Source organism: Folsomia candida, unplaced genomic scaffold, assembly GCF_002217175.1.
Source record: "Folsomia candida strain VU population unplaced genomic scaffold, ASM221717v1 Fcan01_Sc008, whole genome shotgun sequence".
Classification (NCBI taxonomy): domain Eukaryota; kingdom Metazoa; phylum Arthropoda; class Collembola; order Entomobryomorpha; family Isotomidae; genus Folsomia; species Folsomia candida.
The window spans coordinates 5840992-5856779 of NW_019091200.1; the positions used below are offsets into that span (position 1 = coordinate 5840992).

A 15788-nucleotide genomic window follows, 5' to 3' on the forward strand; every position below is an offset into this window, starting at 1 on the left:
CGGTGCAAAAAATTATATGAAAATTTCTGAAAATGTTTCAATTCTAATAATTCTGTCCTAATAATATTTATTAAGTCAAAATCTGTACAAATTTGTATTATTACAAACAAACAACGTTTTCTTTTAATGTGTTCGTATATAATTTAATTGAAATTGGCTCAATTAATTTCAAAATTAGGTTAATCGTCGACTCATTCTTTAAAAATATATAAGCGGTATTCAGTATTATACAAGTTGAACATTATTTACATAATTATTATGTATGTATAATAGGTTATTAATTAAACAATTTAATTATTAATATTCATGGCATATGTAATGAAACGATACAATAATTACTTACATATAATATTAATTATTAATTAAGGATGACTAGCACTGGTGGAGTAGCGTCTCGGTTTTTTTGAAGTTTCATACTTGTATATCCACGGAAGTGGGTAGCAAAGAATGGCAGAAAGAATAAAGAATGCGCCCGTGTAGTGAAATGTCATGTCGAAATCACCCGTCGAGTCTTTTAGCCAACCTGAAATTTAAATAATTAGTCAAAATTAGTCCGTTTTGACATTACGAGACATTGCATAAATCAGATAAAGCTGGTTATGTGTGGTTTCTCGGAGAAAAAAAAATTCTGAAAAATACCTGCAAACGCGTTTCCGAAGTAGAGTGACACCCCCATGAAAAATAACGACACGCCAAACGCCAAGTTGAACTTGTCCTTGCCTACGAGTTGGTACACTATGACGGATCGGAGGGATGCGTAAACGGCTGCAAGAAAACAATTATGCGCAATTATTACACTGCAAATTGAATCAAAATTATAATCAAGTATTTAATTACCGATAATTTGCCCATACACAAACGCATACACGGCCAACATCCAGTACTCTGTGGCATAAACGCTCCCAATTGTGGCAATTCCACCTGTAAATAGTGTCAAAGTTGAACTTAGTACCTAAATTAATAGAAATATTTATTATCAATAAAATCTTACCTAGAGTAACGGCCACATTTGTAAATAAGAGGGAGTACACGGCTCGGTCAGAATTCGCCAGAATTCCGAAAAGTATGCGACCAACGGTGTTTGATCCGCCAATAATTGACGGGAGCCAGGTGGCCTCGTCCGTCGTGGAGTTAAAAGGAGGTGCCAGGGCGCGGTCTGGAGAGAAATGCATAAGATTACTTAATTTTAAAATTGGTCAGACAATATTTTTACGAGAAACGAACCTGCCAAAAATGCAGAAGGAACAAAATATCCCAACACGACGATCCCACCAGCAAGTGAGAGGATCCAGAATGTTGGAGATGCCATGAGTTCCCACAAATCGGATAGGTCAGACTGGACTTTTGTGAATTTGCGAACTTTTTCCACTAAAAACATTTACAATAAAATTGTCAACTATGCATTTCCAACTTTTTGTACACTTTTTGTACAAAATGTACCCACTTCTTTTCGGCGGTTGCGTATAAAAAGCTCCAAAGACGGCCGAAAATAGGCAACATCCCGCCAAAAAGATGTACGACCCTTGCCACCCCCACGCTTCAACTATCCATCCTAATACTTTTGGCATGATGATTGACCCCACGGCGCTCCCGGTAGTTGCAATTCCTGGTAATTAATCAAGTTAAATAATCACTCATTTTCCCCATATTTTAAAATCTCTATCTCTATTCTTACCCGTCGCAAGAGGCAAGTTGGCCGCAAAGAATTTTCCAAGTACGACAATACTACTTGTAAACATGAGACCAAATCCTATCCCTCCTAGCACCCCGAAACCCAGCAGTAACGCCAGAAACGAAGGCACTTCCGGTGAGCACGCCCAACTCAGGAAGAATCCCAGCGCGGAAATGACCGACCCGAGAATCGACACCACGCGGAAACCGTATCGAGACCCCATCAAGGATACGAGCGGTCCTGCAAATCACGACATAAAATCAAGTCTAATCGACATCTAAATCAAAAATATTTCTTGATTAATTGCGTATGTACCAATGATCAAGGTCGTCCCCAACATGACACTTCCACACAAGTGGTACTGAAATTCTGAAAGTGTCCCATGCTCGGTCATTTTCTGTGTGAGGACGCCATACGAAAATGACACCCCGTCGAGGACAAAGTTATTCAGTAATGAAGCAACAGCCACCACCCAGGCCCACCCGGCATCAGGGGCATATTCCACCAAGGCATCTTCCCACTCCACGAGATCATCGCCATCCTGCAGATAACAAAAATCTTAATTAAACTTAATGAACCAAAACTTAACCCTGTAAACACATAAATATCTCTTAAAAAATTGCCTTTTTTAACAACTTCTTCTCCGAGAGAGGCACGACTCTCACGTTTCTCAAATTTTTACCGCCAATCACATCTTGATCATCGTTATCAATAAATTCTAACTCTTCACAAGAAAATGCACCACTGATCCACTTTTTAGTTTTAGACATGTTTCCTTAAATTGTACTTAATTCTTAGATGAACACTTATTATGTTGCAATGATCAACCACAAATGCACCCTTTTACCGTTTTAATCCCTCATTTATACCACTTATCCAGGAGTAGTAACTAACTAACTAACGGTACTAAATACTTGTGGTTTACGCACTCACAAAAAATATGATCAATTGATCAAAAAATATCTCAATAAAATTCCAACTGTCCAACGAACGTAAATCTATTTCCTAAAAGTTATTGAAATATTGGACATTGATTGATATGTGTCGTCGCGTTAAAAAAAAGAAATCCCAACGCTTCCGTGCTCAACCCAACAACGTCAAGAAAACTAACTGTAAATACAATAATGGAGACGATCTAAATACAAGTGACAAAGTTTCAGAAGAGCTAAAAAACCAAAATAATTATTATGAAAAGAATCGCTGCTAACACGCCAACGAGAGAATGTTACTGCACGTATAAACCGAGTCAATCCAGTAGTTTAGAGGAAAATTGGCACAAAAAACTTGTATTATTTTCATTAAATGAGAACACAATACAAAAGTTACTAGTGGATTGCATACACTATTGTTTCTGCTCAAAAGTAAGTACTCCTACACTAAATATTCGTCTCATCAGAGATCCAATGTAAAAAAAAAGACGCGTCGTCTACCCCCAAGAACAACGAGCAAGTATATATGGCGATGATGATGGTGGTGTTGGTAACAAATATCGTACGTAACAGTCTGGCAGGTACTACACAGGATTGTGAATTGGTAATTTAATTGCTGCAACTTTTAGAGAAGTGAAGGTGCGTGCGGTGTGTTGGGCACAGTTAAAGTTGAAGGTTATTGTTATTGTTAAAGCAACACTGTGTATATTTAGTTGCTCGAAGTAATTATGCAGGAATTTTCGTATTTTTAATTCTCTAGAGGTATGTATGTACGTATCATCGTGAGGAGACTTAAATATGCAAAGGTGACGTTATTTATCTTGAACAGAGAGATGCATTTATAAGGAATGGAATGAAATGAACTCGATTATTAAATATTTTGTGATGAGTTAAAAGACAATTGCACTCTGAGATGTACGACGACACTATTTCTTTATCGACCAAGTTTGGATTGATTGATTTGAGTTATGAATTTTTTAGCATGTTTATTTTGTAAGTACCAGCCTACTCTATTTCCAGTTATGGTGTTGGGTATTATTATTATTATGTAGAATATGACGCAATATTTTGCATAATAGATATTTCCAGAAGATCTGGAAATATTTATTATGCAAATTATAGAAATATTTCAAAAGATTTAGAATTTCTCGAACTAAACAAGCAATGCTGTATACCGCAATACGTACGTATGTACCTAGTTATTATTGGCAAGGGTTATTTAATTTGGGGCAAAACTTGCTAAATAATGCAGTAGTTGATAAGTAGAATAATGACTTTTCGGGAGCTGAATTATTTATGGGATTTCTATAATTGTGACAGTTTTGGAAATGAAACTGACCAAATGTCAGATCGTATTTATGTACATTTCAGGAATTAAAATTGTGTATCAAAAATAGAGTGTGATGAACTCGCTATATGTTTATATTGCAAAACAAAAACCTTATTTAGCTGACATAGTATCGCATAATCCATCCCTCCCATTCTGTATTTTCATAGACTGATAGCTAAATAAAAGTGCAGTTTAAATTGTCACAATTAATGCCAACTTGGCACACGATTCTACATAAGCTAGACAATGACATAGAAATTTTGCTAATCTGTCGTCGCATGAACAACAATAAAAATCCACTATTAAATGCTTATTGTCTATACAGACTAGATTTTATTTTTTCTGTTGCTAATTTATTAAAAATGTACATATGTATGTATGTGCGAATAAATGGAGCAAATAAATTTGTCTAACTCTGTCATCATCTGTAGAGTTAGAGCTTGATAAATTACAAGCGAGACAAGTTATTGACAGTTATGAAATTTTTAACAATTGCACAAATGGATTGTTTGCATATAGCTTACCCTCTTTGGCAAAATTGTGCAGATAATGGAATAGAATAATATACGTCAAAAGTAAAATTATAATTAAAATTAAAAGTTATTAAAATTTTAGCATTCCTGCCCCCAAACAGAAGACATATTCTAAATACATAATAATTTATCCAATAATTTTGATCTTTCTTGCATAAATCCTACATAAATGTGCAAAGTGGTAAAAAAATCTAGTAAAATCTTCTCCATTTACTTACCTCATCCTCCACTTCCGTACCCATTTAACCCACAGAGAACAACAATTAGTAGTCTTAATACGACTAGATTTAGCAGATAACGAATGCAGGCTAGACGAGATGTTTGGTGATATTACGTCCACAACACTAAATATTTACTAAGCAGTATCTCAAGTCTCTACACAAATACAACTTTTTAGCAACGCCATTCCTTAATTGACCACGATTTTTACGACTTTAAAAATATACGTCTCATCAAAAACTTAATAAAAATGTTGAACTAATTTTAACAACTTTAACGACTGCACTTAAAACATATTACTTATCCAAAAAGTGGATCTCATCCTCATTCCGTATTCAATATTATTGATTTGATCATCATATAATTTAATTATCAAACTGGAGATAAAGTCCAATCGAACCGAGGTCAAAATTTGATTACTTTTTAATACCATCTCGCCACCGGTTGGACTAAGCAAATACGGAATTCGTGAATGAATGGAATGTTGTACATGAAATTGATGAGTACGCGACAACAATAAATTTCAATTCAAACTCCAAGTACATAAATTATTTAATTAAGTCGTAGCGTGTAGTACCCTGAGTAATCATAAATCGTCGCCTAAAAGCATTTAATTAAAATTAATTTGGTTCAAAAGTTATCAAATTGGTCTGCATTTTTCAGCAAAGTTTGCATTTCGCCGTACCCAAGTTTGCCAAATTGAAGATAATAATATTTTTTAGTCGCCTCTGATTTATTTTCATGTTATGACATCTCGCTCGGTAATAAAATTCTCCATAATTTTTAATGACATAATAAAACAACACGCCCAATGTGTGTACTCATTTTAGCAAAAAAAATTGACGACCTACCTTAAATTTTATTAATCCATATCTCCACATTTACATAATCAATTAATCAATCAATCAATCAACTCACTGGAATAATGGCATGTTTGGGCACAGTCAGGTCTCTGAGGAGGCTGCTTCTGCGTCGTATCATCATCTGTCCACCGCCACCGTTCGTCGTGGGCGCAGATGGGCGTCGTGTCCCAAACTTGACGAGATTTACGGATTGGGGATCAATTCCATCCGTCGCGACGATGGAGGCCGAGGCCCGATTCATTTTTCTCGGAAACTTACAGGATTTTTTTGAAAACTAAAACTAAACTTGAACTTGACACCAACTTTGCGTTATGTTAGTTGCACATGTGCTGCTCATTAACTGGAGTGGTACAAAGAACGGTAATTAATTATCATGCATAGAATCGTATCAAAAAACTTTTGTGTACATGTGCAGTAATTATTCTGGTTTGGTATTGTTCTTCTTCCTTCCATTTAGAAAAGTAGGGCTATGATTTCCGCATTAATATTTGAGGTTTTCCTCAACAGTGACGCTATTTATGGCGTTGTATGTTATACGGAAAAGTAGTAATGGTTACCGTATACTCTATTTTATAGGTGGTTATAATTAGTCACCGGAAATTTTAACCAGAAGCTTATAAAACTAAAAAGGAGGGATATGATATAATGGTTGTCTAAGTTTTTCAGAATTTCCCATACCATAGGAATTATTTGGTAGTATCATTCCGCAGTAATGTGCTTTAATAAAGCACGATCAAAACTACCAAATTATTCCAGTTTGAAAGTATAAATAAATCAAATTTCAATAAAAGATGGTTACATAACATAGTGTTTAGCATGAGTGTTAGGTTACGTAATTGGACGGAATAATGATCTACTTAGTCTTTTAGAAAACCATTTAAAAATGATAAACATGCAATTTCTGAAGAATTTAGTTCTTAGGAATGCAATAAATTATTAATTAGACGAAGTAATATTTCAATTCATAATTTTTTCGCATGATTTGAGCGTCATATTTTTTTCTTTTGAATATTTTACATCAGAGAAGAAATTGTCTTCGGAAGGCTATAAACATGAGCCATATTATATGACTGATTATAAATGTGACTGATCCTTTTTAAATCAAATCTTGATTTTAATAGGACTAGACGTATGTATGTACATATGTAGCCATACATGCATATGTGACCTTGCGACTGCACACATCGCTCCTAACAATTAAACTGTGTATCAAATAATGAAGGGACTAAATGTCATTGAATTGCAGAATAACAATGAGTATTTTTCACAACTGTACACGATGAATATGTGCGAATTGACATATACATATTTAGTTCCTGGAGTGCGATATGTGATATGCAATGTCATATGTACAAAGGAGCTACATTTGGTAATTTTGTATTCATTTATTCTCAGGATTTATATAGATTTTAATGCATGCAGACACATTTTTATTTATTTTGTAGACACAGAAATAGAAACAGGTTGACATAATGTTTGAGTTCATTTGCTTTATGTAATTTTATGATTATGACCATATTCTTATTTATCATTCATTGTGTATGTAATTCAGATTTTGACTGTAGTTGACCATTTTCTCAACTTTGCCAGCCAATGCGCTCAGTTTAATTTGCCTATCTATCAGCAGTTCAATTCTCTTTTCCAGTCCAAATCATTCACTCTGCTCAAGTTTATTTTTACTTTTGTCCTTTTTGTAATATTCCATTACCTTGAGCAGTCTCCTATAAAAGGAGGTCATTTCTCCCTCCTCGCTGTCATTCTCTTTTTGTACGTACCTTGACCACGTCACTTTGTCACTCAAGTCCACAAGTCTCAATTTCGCCCCAATTTGTACATCAATATATTTTTAACTGAAGTAAATGTGACTATTTTGATTGTGATAACTTGTGCTCATCATCACGACTGATTCTCATCTCCAACACTCATCCACCACTCATTCATCCCCTGCTTCCACGGTCACCTACGGCAACATTTCCATCCAACGAGTTCATTCACACAAATCCCCACACATAATGAGATGAAATACGTATGTACTATGCACTAGAGAATAGGAATGGGTATACGATTCTAAGTATGTAGTAATAGACAGATTTTCTAATTGAACAAGGTTTAATATACTGTCCAGGGTTTCCAAATCGAGATACTTTGATTTTAATGGACCTACTACATACTAATGTACAAAGGATGATTTAATCGGGGTAATTTTGAGAATTTGAAATTTTGAGACATTTCTTTTTTCATCTCCATTTTTACATAGATGATACTTCTAAATTTCGAAATTTGTATCTATTTAAATCCTACATTTCTTGAATCCTAATTTTAATCCGAATTACATCCATAAATCACTACAACTAACTATATATCCTGTCTAATTTGAGAGAAAGATGAGAGAGAAAACTTGTAGTTGAGTTAAATATAATAAGTAAATGGTAAAGGCCTTCACAGGAATCAATTCTGACGATCATAATTTTAATCGATTATCCCAAAATAATTGTTCCTTTGAATAATTATAAATAAAATAATCGATTTAGATTATACTCGTCAGAATCGATTCCTGTGAAAGAAAACCCTTAGTGAAAGATATTCGTAGACTGGAAGGTATGCTGGTGACTGACTGACTGAGTGCCATTTACAGTTTTTACGTAATATATTTAGTAGTACATAATTAAATTATTTACTTAATTAACTAATTAAATGTGCAGGTATACTTTGATTGGTTGATGGATGGTGCGTTTTTTTCATAAGTAAGTGCGGAGTAGTAATTAAAAATATAAGATTGTTTTTAGACTTTACATACACAAGTAATTCACAGATTTACCTTTAAGAGAGAACCAGAAATGATCGCGTTTACAGTTTTTCAAATTGACGCAGATTCGCGAATACTCGCGAATTTGCCAATTTCTAAACTGTACTGACTTGATCATTCCTTCGTCTTATTTACAATTTACATATTTACAATCTTAAATTATGTATCTAATTCAGATCAAATTTATATTTTGACTGATCCAGACACGTTTATACATATTTACATGATGAATCACAATTCACTTTTTTAGAGCCTCCGAGCGTAGTACGATGAACAATGATAATAATTAATTGCTACACGTTAAATAGTACGATCATGAACATCAGTTAATATGTAGTTTTAGTTAGTATTTAATGATGAACACTAACAATATATTGCATTATCTAGGCTAAGAAATTGAGTCGATTAAGTGATGTAAATTAATACGTCATTTTTTAACTGTGTATTTAAAGTGCTGAGCATTTAGTGTGGTCTAACTACATATATAATTACTAATCAACTACACATGTACATATCTACATAATTAGTCAAGAACTACATATTTACATCTATTTTACATATGCAATTAAAACTATTTTGATTTGAGATTTCGATTCCATGATTAATTGGTTAGTTCCATAATTAACAACAACAAGATCAACAACACCAATTTGCATATAATTTGGAAGAGGTTTGTTCGTGTCGAAAATTTCAGTGAACGTGAATACATTTTGGTTTATAATACCGTGTCGATAATAATTGGATTGGTTTTTTATAAGGTCATTTGTTCAAGAGGTTACTAATAACGGCTAATTTATTAAAGCTTCGTCACAGCTTGTTCAAAATTTGACAGGCCATTTAAATGACATTTAGATGGTGAATATATCGTCATTTTAACAGACTTAAACAAGTAAATATTACGCTACTTATGGATCTAATGAACACCATCGTTTTCAATATGAACACATGGATTCCCTGCTTACTTACACATGCATGAACACTTTTCGGTGCATTATTTTCTCCCCGGAGGAGGAATAAAATCACAATTGGGTACAAAAATTAATTAAAAAACTGATATGCAACTCAAAATTCTTTCCATTTACAAACTATGCAAATCCAGACACGACTTGGTCTTATGCCCTCCCACAATTCTTAACGCCATGATTCGATCGATAAGTTTCTGCGCTAATCGAAGCGACGAGAGTGGTCCACCTTTCCCAAACTTGCCCATTTTCCCACCACCACCACTCCCACTTCCGGACGATGATCCAGACCCCGTAATCAAATAGTTTGACGAGGTCGTTGACGACGAAGATGTCGATGACGACGAGACCGACCCGTGTCGATGAACGCCCCCTTTCAGCACCAGCCCCCCATTCCCCACGAGCAAGTTTGTCCCCCCGTGTCGCAAAAGGACCTGGGTGGCCAGCCCTTTTTGCAACTGGACAATCCCGATGTCCAAAGACGACGAGATTTCTATGAATTTTACATCATACGCAGTGGCAAGTGAGCGTCCCTCGAGTGAAGAGACGCACCTCGACCGTTCCAAGTCTGACTTGTTGCCGACTAAGATGACCACCTTTTTGTTACCGTTTGTCGAACCACCGTTCGTCACCGTGGGTGGTGACCCCCCGGTAATGGAGTTTTTCTTGGGGTGAAGTGGCAATATTTCTCCTAGAGCTCGTCTCGCAAACTCGAAAGAGTCCCGATCCGTGACGGAGTAAAGGATGATGACGGCATCATATTTGTAAAGATGGGTCACCTGAAAGTGTGTGGGTACATATTTAGTATTGATTTATTATTGATTATTGATTTGCGTGTATGTATTACGGCGGAAATCTGTTGGCAAAAGATCCTCAAGGAGAAGTTGAACTGTGGGGTGTGGGGCTGATTTAGCTCGAGGTGGTGATGAGGCCGGTACAAGATCGCTTTCCCCCCGCCGAGCAGATCCTCTGCAAAATATATAAAAGTCCCGAAATAAATAATAAAATGGGGACACAGATTTCCAAAAATATGACGAGACGAGACAAACATATCACATTTCTTGAAAGCATTAACGTCACGTCATGTCATGTCGTGTCATACTCGTCAATTTGGTGTCGTTCCAAAAATACAAAACCCCATTAAAAGTCTCCCCGTTAAGCTGGAAGGGATCACTTTCTGATCGTTATTATCCCCCCTTCGCCACGCCACGTGGACACCTTTTCATTTCTCGGAGAGAAAGTAACAGTAACTACACCGTTGCTTTGGCTTGGTTACAACTTGGCTGGCGTGCGTGGCAGGAGCGGTGCTGGTGGGATTTGGATGCATATGGTCTGACCTAGAAAGAAAGAAATGCGGACGGGCGAGTAGTTGTCGGGTGGATGTGGATTTGCTGGATTGGATCAAGTGGATCACTACCCTAATCCTTATAACAATCCAGCACCACTACCCGCATAAAACTTGTCTCCAATTTAACCCGGGTATTTACTTTCTCATCCTCCTAATTTTCGGGGCAGACCAGACCACCAATTTAAAGAAGAATGCATATCTATCAAGCGGAAAGGAATGTCTATAGCTGGAGAGAAAATTAAGGCCGTATGGAAATTAGGCCGAAAACTTTCTTTCTTTGCAAAATTGTATCTGTGTCAACGCGTAGATGTACATTTTCAGAAGGCTGCGTAAGACAGGACCGAATTCTATTGAAAGCGGAACTGACAGACAAATTGGAAGCAACAACTTTCTCCACCACTTGTGGTTCCTGGTGTTTACCCGAGTGGAGAAAGTTTGTTGATTTGATTTGATCCTGGTTTCGTGGCGATGGGAATTGGGTTAGTTTAGCGATGGCTTAACTTTAAAGCAGGCGACTACCCATCCTCCACGTGGCGTGGTGTGGATACGCACATAAATACGCAATACACATATATGTTTTGTCCCTTATGTAGTTCAAACCTACTCAAAATTGTACGTACACCATTCTGTCCATCTTCTCATCAAGTATGTATTATCAGATTGGGAACGACGACGCATTATTTTATTGTTTTTCTCAAAATGAGGACACGACTAGCAAGAAAATAAGAATGGGAAAGGAAATATCATTCTCTTTTTAAAACAAAAGATGATTGTATCGAGAAAATCGGCTCAACTCTGAGAACACAAGAAATACACGAGGAAGGAACATCCCATCTCACAATAATCAGAGGAGAGAATCATCACCCGACTCAGTCATCTCTTTCACTTTGTCTCTCTGCAGGAGAAAGTAAAGTGCGTGAGAGAGAGAGAGAGAGAAAGTGGGACAAGTTTCCCTCTTGACGTCACTTTCTCCCAAGTTGGGACGGATGAATGAATGAATGAATGAACGAACCCGAGGAACCCAGTAACTCGTGCCACGTGCAACCCACTTTCCTTCCCTTCATGGGGCTGACGATGTACGTATATGCGTAAGTAAAGCTTTACTGGTACTTACGATCATCATCGAACGAATCCTCCTCCTCGCTCCCGATGCCTTGATCACTCCCCGAACTGCCCGGAACGGACGAACCACTCCCCTTGTTGAAGTACTCGGCGAGCGTGGACTTGCCCACGTTGGGCGAACCGATGATCACCGTGTCGTACATGACGCCACGGTCGCGCAGCGTGCTACTCTTCTTGACGAGGGTGCCCTTCTTCTGTGGGGTTGAGGGAGGAAGGATACTTTTGGCCGGAGGGGGAGCAGGCAAGGTGGCGGTGGCGGTTATCATTTCTGGCGCTAGCACGCACGTCGGCATGGATAAGGTGCGTTGTCGAGGAAGCTGTGGTTTTGCGGGGAGATGGCGATGATGATGGTGGTGATGTCGTCGGCCAGGCGAGTGTCCCTGCGATGAGAGGGAGGATGACGACGAGGACGAGACTGGGGGTCGATGTTGAGACGATCTTCGCCTCCGTGTGGAGTAGGATGCTCTCCGTTTCAGGGAGGAGGTCGGGTTTCCAGGCGTGAGAGAGAAGCCACGACCACGTGGGGACGTATGCGTGCTTGACGAGAGTCGGGGTGGTGGTGGGGCTGGCATTTGATTGTCGTAGTATCCAGCGGAATTAATTCCTCCCTTGTTCGGACTTGTGGAGGAGCATCTGCGCCGAATAAACATTTCTGACGAGCATCTCGCCGGAGTTCGGGGTTGGTGAGGGTGGTTGGGATCGTTGTAGGTGCAGGAGGGGACGGTGATCGAGCTGGACCGGACTTGGCGACCGGAGGACTGTTGTTGTGGGAGGATGAGGGTAGAGGAGGATGGGACCTGGGCAAGATTTTGGTCAAATTTTTGCCTTTTTTTGCGTCAAAATTTGTTAGTTGTTACGTACCTGCAGTAGTTTCGGGTTCGACCCATAGTAATAGCGTCCATGTCCCTCGCCCGTATTCAAGTAAGGATTAGAATGGTATGAGCTGGGCCTTGAGTGGGTATGGCTTGAAGGATGCGAACCATAATCCTCATAAATGCTGCCCTCCCCACAAAACAACTCCACATCGACTGACTCACTGCTCGTCACAATGTTAATAAATTCCTCGCCGAAACCTTTATGTAAAACCAAAACTTTCTCAATTTCCCCAAATAAACAAAAACAAACGCTAAAATTCTCACTTACCCAAATTCCCCGGAGAAATATGCCTCTGTGGTGACGCTCCCGAACTCTTGGACTTTTGCCTTACTTTGGGATAACATCTCCTCGTCGCGGCCGCATCGCACGCGGCCGCCCAATTATTCGCGGTGATGGTAAAGACAGGATTAATCAAGAGGACGGGCGACGTGTCGCCCCCGTTGTGGTCACATCCTCCCTTGTTGACGAGATGGACCAGCGTACCCGGTCCGGCACTACCCGACTTGGACAAGCGACGGATTGGACTTTGCATAATGGAATCCACTCAATAAGATTAACAACAACTTTTTGTATCGAATAATGAAATGAGCCCTCTTTTTTATTGCGTGTTAACTCTTGTCAATATTTTTTAAGTGATTAGTTTTAAAAGTATGTATTGCAATTGTACTAAGTATGAACACGATTCGGTTAATTGAGCCAAAAAGAAATGCTATATGTTGCCAGCCCGGAGGATGACAAGGAAATGTCAGTGGTGGAGTTTGATTCATGAATTTTTATGCGTGTCTAACGCCAGTAGCGTCCTCCCCACTTGGCCCAGTTGAATGGAGGAAAGTGCGTGCGATGGAGGGAGAAAGTGGCGGACTTTCTCCCAAATGAAGGCCATACTTTCACCCAGAATTTTCATGTGTGTAGCTACACCACTCGCAAACTGAGAGGACAGGCACGTGGCGAGGAGAGAAAGCGAGTCCCACTTTCTCTCCCTGCCTTTTAATAACCGTCCGCACATACATTTATGGATATGAAAATGAATCGGGATGGAAATAATTGGGTGAAAATATACGAAATAAAATAAAATGTCTTCATTTAATTAACTTTTTCCTTAGATTTACCATAAATTTTACCATTTATGCGTACCACCTGCGTCACAACGTGATATTGATATTTCTTTATTTTCAATACATATGTACGTGCGTAAAAATAATCTTAAAATAGCTTCCCAACTTTTGTAATGAGAGTTTATTTGAGACAATTTTTGTTTATTTGCCCCATTTTTCCATGTATTTTGCACTTTGGTTCGTTATTTACCGTCCATGGAACAATATGGGTCGACAGGTTGCTTTTTGTCAGGAAGAAGAGAAGCTCATTTATTTTCTACTTTCTTTCTTTCTCCTCCTAAAATGAGACTCGGTAGTAACAAGTTGTGTATTTATTTAGGTAACTTTTTACCGGATCCGTACGTCCGTCCGTTCACGTTCTCTTTTGGGATGGGACCGTATTAAATATATAGTTTCGTGCTTTATTTCATTCATAAATCAACACGGAACACGACCAACCTGCCCTCATTTTTTAGAACTGTCTACATAATAACGACGGTGATGAACACGTACGTCCGTCCGTACACACATACGCATTTTATGTACATGTTCCGGGGAAAGTGTGTGTGCTCCAGTTCCTTGGGACACGTCATAGTTCCTTTTCGTCTGTCAGTTTGATTCCGATGATTCGGTTACCTTTTTGCGATGCGATGGGGCATGAATAAAATGGATGACACGTCCCTCCTCGTTTATGCGGAGAGAGTGCGTCTTCCTGTCAGGCATGAAATTACGTATGTATTAACTTTTCGTGTCGGACAGGACAGGTGGAATATGTGATGTGATGTGAACATAAATATAGCATGAAGTGACATTCGATGTGTCATGTTTCACTTATTTTATCGTGTTGTCGTGAATTCGACTCGATTTGGTGTTGATTGATGGATCCATTTATTTTGAAAAAAAATCGATTATTTACTATTTATCAAAGTTGGCAATGTTGCGAATTTATGGGACGAGGGTGGAAAATGGGGAGAAGAATTGTGAATAATTTTATGAAATTATAATTATCAATATATTTTATATTTTATTTTTTCAAAAAATATTTTCATAAATTATTGTACATATACATATACATAGTTAATATTTCATAAAATATTTACAGAGTAAGCTTTACAGAAGGGAACTGTCATGGACAAAGAACATTTGTTTTTCTTATGGGAACCCAATATCTGGGTTGCATCCGGGGATCGGGACGACCACTGCGCCACAGCAATAACACATCGGGGCAGGGAAACCGTGGTCACACCAGTTGCCCCATTGCAATCCTAAATAAATAGTTAATTAACAATTAAATATTTAAATTAAATTAAATAGTTTATTAAAAAAATAAAATACTTCGACAAGCGAAATCTCTCAGCCTCTGGTTAGAAAAGCAGACCCATTTATCTCCCCAGTCGCAAACAGGATGTATTCCATCTTCCCCACCGAACTCTTCGACGGGCAATGCGGCGACAAAAGTTGCAACGAAGATGAAAAAGATGGGACAAATTATCTTCATTTTGATGATTTTGTGGGTTAAAAGTTGGATAAAAATTTGTATTAAAAAAATTATTTGAAGTTGAAAATGGAGGTTTAAAGTGTAATAAGGTGCTTTTTTAAGCTGTCGTTTAGTATGTATGTTTGTGTTGTAGGTGTGATGATAGAATTTGCAGAATTCTCCCGAGTTTATATATCCGCTGGGAATTTTATTGTCGTAAATATGAACGCGGTTATCAATCCAAAACAACTTTGTTACCTAATCATTGCTAAGTATCTTATTTACTTCATGTCGTAATTCCGGGTGTGGAACGTGCTGAGCTTCTCATATGTAATTCTAATTTTAAATGTTTACGGAAAAAAGGATGATCTGCTTACATAAGTAAAATAGAAGGCTCTCGATATTCTACATTATTAAAATTAGAATAAATAAACAAACATTAACTGGGGAAAACAGGTTCAATTTTACCCAACAAGATAACAACTCGTACATATTTAAAGAACAATGTTGTTCGCTCTGCTGTGCTATGTTACATAGTGCAACGAGTAAGCAATACG

General features: G+C 37.8%; 2 protein-coding genes and 1 long non-coding RNA gene across 5 annotated transcripts; 1 reads left to right on the forward strand and 2 right to left on the reverse strand.

The window, feature by feature from the left end:
• Positions 1–50: 50 nt before the first annotated feature.
• Positions 51–5926, reverse strand: LOC110853061 (monocarboxylate transporter 4). 3 transcript variants are annotated; one of them, XM_022101286.2, is made up of 9 exons: positions 5602–5926; positions 1988–2213; positions 1676–1912; positions 1445–1606; positions 1225–1368; positions 992–1156; positions 838–921; positions 640–765; positions 51–523 (listed from the first exon to the last, which is right to left on the reverse strand). In XM_022101286.2, the coding sequence occupies exons 1-9, from the start codon at positions 5785–5787 to the stop codon at positions 363–365; spliced, it is 1491 nt and encodes a 496-aa protein (XP_021956978.1). In that variant the 5' UTR covers positions 5788–5926; the 3' UTR covers positions 51–362. The 3 variants fall into 3 exon arrangements, with proteins under 3 accessions (XP_021956978.1, XP_021956980.1, XP_021956979.1); XM_022101288.2 differs by lacking the exon at positions 5602–5926 and adding an exon at positions 4683–4982; XM_022101287.2 differs by lacking the exon at positions 5602–5926 and adding an exon at positions 2296–3938.
• Positions 5927–6055: 129 nt separating this feature from the next.
• LOC118436370 lies at positions 6056–8874 on the forward strand. Its single transcript, XR_004835407.1, has 2 exons — positions 6056–8188; positions 8249–8874. It is a non-coding gene; the product is annotated as an uncharacterized LOC118436370 (long non-coding RNA).
• A 6-nt stretch (positions 8875–8880) lies between these two features.
• LOC118436369 lies at positions 8881–15663 on the reverse strand. The gene is made up of 6 exons (XM_035854304.1): positions 15090–15663; positions 12928–15019; positions 12646–12857; positions 11777–12581; positions 10162–10283; positions 8881–10093 (listed from the first exon to the last, which is right to left on the reverse strand). The coding sequence occupies exons 2-6, from the start codon at positions 13190–13192 to the stop codon at positions 9431–9433; spliced, it is 2067 nt and encodes a 688-aa protein (XP_035710197.1). The 5' UTR covers positions 13193–15019; positions 15090–15663; the 3' UTR covers positions 8881–9430.
• Positions 15664–15788: the final 125 nt, after the last annotated feature.